The sequence below is a fragment of the Bidens hawaiensis genome, unplaced genomic scaffold (genome assembly GCF_021521415.1).
Source record: "Bidens hawaiensis isolate Kalapana, Puna unplaced genomic scaffold, B.hawaiensis_p1.1 tig00080381_1, whole genome shotgun sequence".
Classification (NCBI taxonomy): domain Eukaryota; kingdom Viridiplantae; phylum Streptophyta; class Magnoliopsida; order Asterales; family Asteraceae; genus Bidens; species Bidens hawaiensis.
In genome coordinates, this window is record NW_027503685.1 from 6,310 (window position 1) to 13,214 (window position 6,905).

At 32.6% G+C, this 6,905-nt stretch overlaps 1 protein-coding gene across 1 annotated transcript; it reads right to left on the bottom strand.

The window, feature by feature from the left end:
- Nucleotides 1-1,273: 1,273 nt before the first annotated feature.
- On the bottom strand, nt 1,274-3,246 carry LOC143607214 (CASP-like protein 1F1). The gene is made up of 3 exons (XM_077082742.1): nt 2,535-3,246; nt 2,318-2,450; nt 1,274-1,733 (listed from the first exon to the last, which is right to left on the bottom strand). The coding sequence occupies exons 1-3, from the start codon at nt 2,813-2,815 to the stop codon at nt 1,503-1,505; spliced, it is 645 nt and encodes a 214-aa protein (XP_076938857.1). The 5' UTR covers nt 2,816-3,246; the 3' UTR covers nt 1,274-1,502.
- Nucleotides 3,247-6,905: the final 3,659 nt, after the last annotated feature.

Sequence of the window (6,905 nt, forward strand, 5' to 3'; positions counted from 1 at the left end):
ATTTGGATGAAGATATTAACCGTTTTAAAATAATGGTTAAAAAATATGTTAAAGGTTATTATATACTATAGATAAATTTTGATATGTCGGTGCCACAAAGTCCCTTTTTGCACCAATTGTTTGACCAATTTCAGTATGTAAATAAAATTGATGGTTGGTCTGATGGCTTAAGCTTCCTTACTCTTATGAAGTGTTGTCTTGAGTTCAAGCCCCCTTGCTTTTTTTTTTTTTTGTGTGAGTTATCTTCTAAGTGTTTTTAAATGTTATATTAAGAGTATTTTTTTCTCTTATTCCAGTGACTTGGCTACAAGCTTTTTTAGCTATTCTTTTATGTGTTTTTTATTATCTATTAATGTGTAAAAGCATTTTTTTTGTTTATAATATGATAATTGTTTTTAGGTTTGGTTCCATGCTTGCAATAAACCTAACTAATACCGAAAATATTCGTGTCAACTCGCCGAAGCAACACCCGTTTTTTTTTAATATGTTAGCTTGACGAAATTAGTTTTTGGGTTTAGTTTCGGCATCGTTACACATGTAGCTGATACCTCTTGAATTCGTATCGACTCACTGCTTCAATGTCCGTCTTTTACCGACCGAATAAGTGTCGTTCTAAATATGTTACTTGTTGGTATCAAAGGCTATATGAGTTTCAAATACTATTTTGTGTGTTTATTAATTTACTTTTAGGGTTAATTGAATATACTGGCAATAACCTGATCGATGGTGACTAAATTCGTGTAACTTGGATTATAAGTTGTATGTGTACGAATACTCTTTTAAGCCTTTACAAAATTAATTTTTATGTAGTCTTGATGCTGTAAAAAACATAAAAGATACCAACTGAATCGTGTCCTGCCGTCGCAACGCAGCAGGTTTGCCACCTAGTTTATACTGAGCATTAAATAATGTTAGTTTCGTTCTTATATACTAGTTTGGAAAATTTCTCAAACTAAAACGTGCACTGCATTTTATTCGACGTTTGGATCTCACACTATTGTAATCCATTTTTTAGACCGATATTAGTAGACGTTTTTATAGTAGTTGTAAATAATGGGGATATTAAAATATAATTTGATTCTATAAAGCTCAAGTAGTTGATCGATGTATTTTCAAAACCCTTTGCAAACCAAAGGATTCAAGATAGAATCTACTTAATATTACCCCAATCTAGCTTACCGGGGAATTATTGAAAAAATTAGAATTAAAAGAGATTTATTTATTATATTTGTATAAGGACTTATAACGTAATATTTAGATAGTTAACTTCAACGTATCTTAAAGTTTCTTATGTTATCAACCGCAATTTGTTGATCGACAATGAATCAAATACTCTAATAACACAATGAATCGTATGTAACATTCAAATCATTTCTTTCTTAAAAGAAGATCAATAATATGAAATCAAGACTTCATGAGCTAGAATAAAGTGCATTAATTATAAAAAAAGTATGATTAAAATAAGTTAATATAATACACATAAAATGCCAACATATAATTGCTTAATGTGTCGCAAGTAATTTGAGCTTCCATGCTGAGATGAAAGTGAGGATGATCATGCAAGCAAAAGCCGCATAAGAAAATGCAATCGAAAGGGCGCCCATTAGACAGAACTTTCGAGCCAAATGACATATAGGAGCCCAGCTGATTCCCGGTTTTTCAATACCTTTTAGTGCCACGAATCCAACACCAGTTGCCGCCGCACATCCAGATATCACCAATGTCATCATCACCTGCAAATTTTTTATTCAATACTAAAATACGGGCTTTCAAAGATTTTAATATATGTTTAGAACTCAAAAATGTTAATGTATTCTTTTACATCGAAATTGAAGGCAAACAAGCGACAATCTGCGCTGCTAGCCCTCAAACCATTCACGATGCAACAAGTGGAAGAAATTTAACAAGTTTTGTTGCGATTTAAATGTTACATAGGTTCCATTTTGTAGAATGAAAAAAAAAAATAAATCGCAAACAAGTGGATTTGCTTCACAATAATTTCTTGAACACAAACGAAAAACAACTACGCTATCAAAAATTGATCAGTTTAGCCTATCGTAATTAAGTTCTATATGTTTTAATTCGGTTGGTGGGCTATAATTAAAAATGGGTTAAACAAATTAGCTGGTTGAGTAGTTTGATTAAACAGGTTGATGGTCAACCTCTTTAATTAGAATTAGATGTGTTAAAACACATCAACCAACCCAAGAACACATCTTTTATTTTTAAGAGTTAGATATAGCAGTCCGAAACATGATATATGTTTTTTCATCTATATCTGACCTGGAAATAAAAATAAATCATGTTGTGAACTTACCACATCATGAATAAGCAAATTAAAATAGAAAGAAGATATATGTTCTGTATAAGAGCTTCTCGTTTTCTTGTAAACTAGAATCGAGGATAGTAGAGAGAAAACACATACTAGTGCATCTGCGACGAGTTTGTACCTAAAACACATCACATTATAAACATAAAATGTGTTAAAATCACAAATCATCTAACGTTGTATTCCAGTCATTAACATAAATTACTTCAACGCAGAAGAATAATTATAATGAGCTTTAGCAATCGGTATGTGGTCCAACATATAGATTTCTTGATTGCTAGTCATTATCGTGACAACTGAAGTTGCGGCAAACCCATGTGCCAAAACACGTAGAACAACATGTGCCACTTCCAGGATAAAGTTCCACCATGTAGTCGAAAAAAATCTCGTCATGGTTTCGTTCTTTATTGAAAAAGGAAAGAACACTATCTTTGGTTTTATGTGCACAAGTGTTAATTGATTTACATGAAAAGGAATGAAGCACATAAAACATATATGTAATTTATAGTTACGAAAATATAAAGATGATTGAAAACGTAATTGTAATGAATTAATCGTTATAAACAAAATTGTTTTAGTTGTTGCAATGAATTAAGTGATGGTGGGAACGTAACAAACTGTATATCACATATTTGGTATTGCAAAATGAGTTGGAGGATGCATAATTTTGCGCACTATTAGGAAACATTTTGTAAAGAGTATGATGCGTTTGGATGTTGTTTTCTTGATCATGTATTTTATCTCTATTTTTAAGGAAGGCGTGTGCTACATCTGGTAAAATACTATTATCTATACATAGACTAAAAGACGATTTTTGTGTTGCAACAAGTCGCGGACCAACATCCATGCACATCAATTTTTTTTAGTTTTTTTTCAGTTTTGATACCGATACCGTAACAAACAAAACGAAAATTGATTGAATTCGCACACTCGCCGCCTTAACGCCCGGGACCGATCAAGCTTGAGTTTTACCAATCCCGAATTTACAGCCCAACACCACCATGATGGTCCACTTCAGTTTATTATATTATTTTTTTTGTTTTAGTTGAAGAACCATAATGAACGTAACTGTAATCGGACGGATTCGGGTCGACTCACCAACTCAACGCTTGAGTTTAACCAACACCCGGAATTTATCAACCGAATAAATATAGTTTTAAACAACTTCCTTTTTTATATGTTAATTTGAGGAATTTATTTCTGGGATTTAACGTTTGGATTTCACTATATATGTTTATATCTTAAATAACATAGCTGATGGTTATGAATTCGCATTGACTCTCCATCTTATTGCTTTATTTTTACCAACATCCGGATTTCAATGCTCGTATTTACTAATGCCCAGGTTTTACTGTCCAATAAACATCATGTAAAATGTTTTATCTTTTGTTATATATGTTAATTCGACGAATTTATACTTTGGGTATAATTATTGTACCATTATGAACGAAACCGATACCCACCGAATATGCGTCAAATCGTCGCTGCAACGCAATGCTTGGGTTTTACTGACCGAATGAACATTGTTTTAAATATATTAATTTTATTGTAAGTATGTTAATTTGAGGAATATATTTTTTAGGTTTAGTTCCGGTATCACAAAAACACACAGCCACTACCAACTGTACGCTCGTGTTTTACCGACCAAATTCGCTGCATTGGATTAAAATTAAATTATATAACCTAATCGTGAGATTCTTAATGGCGTGAGGAAAAGTCTGTGGAAATAAATAAATAAGATTGAAGGTAAGTGTCAGGATCAGTTTTTAATATAAAATCAGACAAGAACAAATTGAATATTGAAGAACACTAATTAAAGCAGGTGGAATCTACAATAAGTAGTAAATTACTAAATAAGAAAACAAAGATCTGAAATAACTTTAAAATAATTTCTCGTTGGTTGTTCATTTAAAGCTTAGTACAAGGAATTAGGGTTTCAGACAAATGGAATGACGGTTATAATAAATTTTAGGTGAGTCGTCAGGGGTGTCCCATCAAGTTTAACAATCATTATATTTATAAGGACACCTGACAGCCTTCTAGTATGCATCGGCCAAATAGTCCTTTCAATCATGTCTTCATATTCACGAGCAAATCTTACTTTGCAAAGCATGTTACCTCAAGCAAGAAGACCCCTTGATCGTGAATAAATGTTCTCAGTGTCAGAATTGATCTTCATTATGATATTTGCTTGAGACCAATAAGATGCTCGTGATATATTTTCCTAGGATTAACTCCTAGACAAAATCCTTAACTCCCTACAAACAATATTGCGATTGTGTTATTAATTGCAACTCCATGCTCGACCCACACAAACACTTGTGATTCATGGTTAAGTCGTTGCTCAACATCAAGTTTTGCTCGGTACCAAAACTTGAAGCTTTGGGAAAACGTTTTGCTCAAAGTAGTGTTGAAAACACCTATATGTTATTGAAGACTTTGACATGCTTGGTAGCATAACTTATGCTTAAGGAAATACTATCATGCTCAGAGTGCATTGAGATGCTCGTATTTCATTCTTAGCTCATTTAGGGATGGTTGAGAATATTTCAATTATTCATAATCCACCATTGATTGAATCACCTTAGATGTAACCAAAAACACTTAAGATACTTACAACTTTCATAATACACATCAAAATCTTGAAAGAAATAAATTACATTACTTAAAAAGAAATGTATTACAATGAGTAAAGTCTACCACTTAATCCATTACACATCAAAGATTAAAATTTTGATACTATATTTGATGTCGGCTTCAAAATTTGACATCGTTAATATTTTGTCACAATGATAATTTTAATTATTCACTATTGTAATTTTAGTTAGTTTTGGTTTGTTATTTAGTTAGAGTGTTGGGTTGGTGTTTTATAATGTAATGGGCTTGGGTTGGTGGACATAAAGCCCAGCAAGCCCACCGAGCCTCCCACACTATAAAAGGGAGAAAACCTGACAGTTGAATTTGTAACTTTTGGTTTTTCAGGTTCTCTCACGAGAAACTGTCCGAACCACCGAAGAAATACAAGAAGTTATTTGGTGAATGCGTATGTTCATCTCTATATATTTCTACACTTTTCTTGTTCTAGGTTCGATTCGTACTTATCGGTTCAATTGATATCCGCTCCCTTGAACACATTAGATTCGAAACTTGATAGATCTGTACACCTTACGGGGACCTTCATAAAACAAAATTAGAAATTACTTCCAAAAGAAAAGTACAAAGGATTTAACATTTAAGTACATCATCAATTTGATTGTTCTTCTTTCCTTTAAAATTGTAACACCCCAACCTGAAAATGAGCTGAGGTGTCACAACGTACGTGTCAAGAGGTATACATAGACAGAAGACATAATTCCACTAGACGTCAATCTTCATAAGCATCCTAAAATTTATTTCTCTCTCAATCCCACCCAAAGTAACATGTGAACCTGTTGAGGGGAATATTTACGAAATGACCCGAATGCCTAGTACGAATGAAAGTCTCAACCAAACAAAAGATAACACATTATTAAGATAAAAAAATGGAAATTACTTCCAAAATCAAAGTACAAAAGATTTAACATTTAAGTACATCATCAATTTGATTGTTCTTCTTGTCCTTGAATCTGTAACACCCCAACCCGAAAATGAGCTGACGTGACACAACGTACGGGTACAAAGGTATATAGAGACAGGAGACATAATTCCACTAAACATCAATCTTCATAAGCATTCTTAAATTGATTTCACTCTCTCCATCCCACCCAAATTTACATGTGAACCTATTGAGGGAAAAGTTTACGGAATGCCCAGTACGGATGATAGGCTCAAACAAACAAAAGATAAAGATAACACATTATGAAGATATACAACAAAGAAAATTATATGATGCTAGATAAAGTAAGTCAATAAGTAAATCATATCTTACGGATGATACCCTTTAGCCGAAATATATAAAACATACTAGTGGGGCTACGTAGTCCTACAAAACTATATACCCAAATAGTGCGACGGGGGTGTTAGCATACACTCAGCCATCCACAAACATACCATTCACGTCCATATAATCTAGGATCGATCCATACGCCTCTTAATAGTTGTTGGCCACAATTTCACTTAAGTGTCAAATCCTAACCTAAGGCGGAAATGCCGGGACGTGAGCTGATTGTTCACAGCTCTTAAGATACTATCATGCAATAATTTAAAGTGGCAATATCTATATATTTAAATTAAATATTCAACAATTCCAAATAAAGTACTTAAATTAAATGTAAAGGCAACAAGATAATTAATAATTCAAAATATAAAACTACTTCTTGATTTATTTTCTTGATAATGTTTCTTCTAACATAAGCAATCCTACAATCTTCAGCAATCATGAATCAGTTCAAATGATAACCTGCATATGCATATAAAATAAAATAATTTTGTCAACACAATGTTGAGTGAGTAAAACACCTAGTTAATTTAAGATACAATATAATATAAAAACGCAAAACTGTTCCTATGAGATAAAACAATTAAGCTAATGAAAAAATAATGAGTATCGGTAAAACCGTTGCTTTGTGAAGTGGGCATTGGCTTCTACGACGGTCGT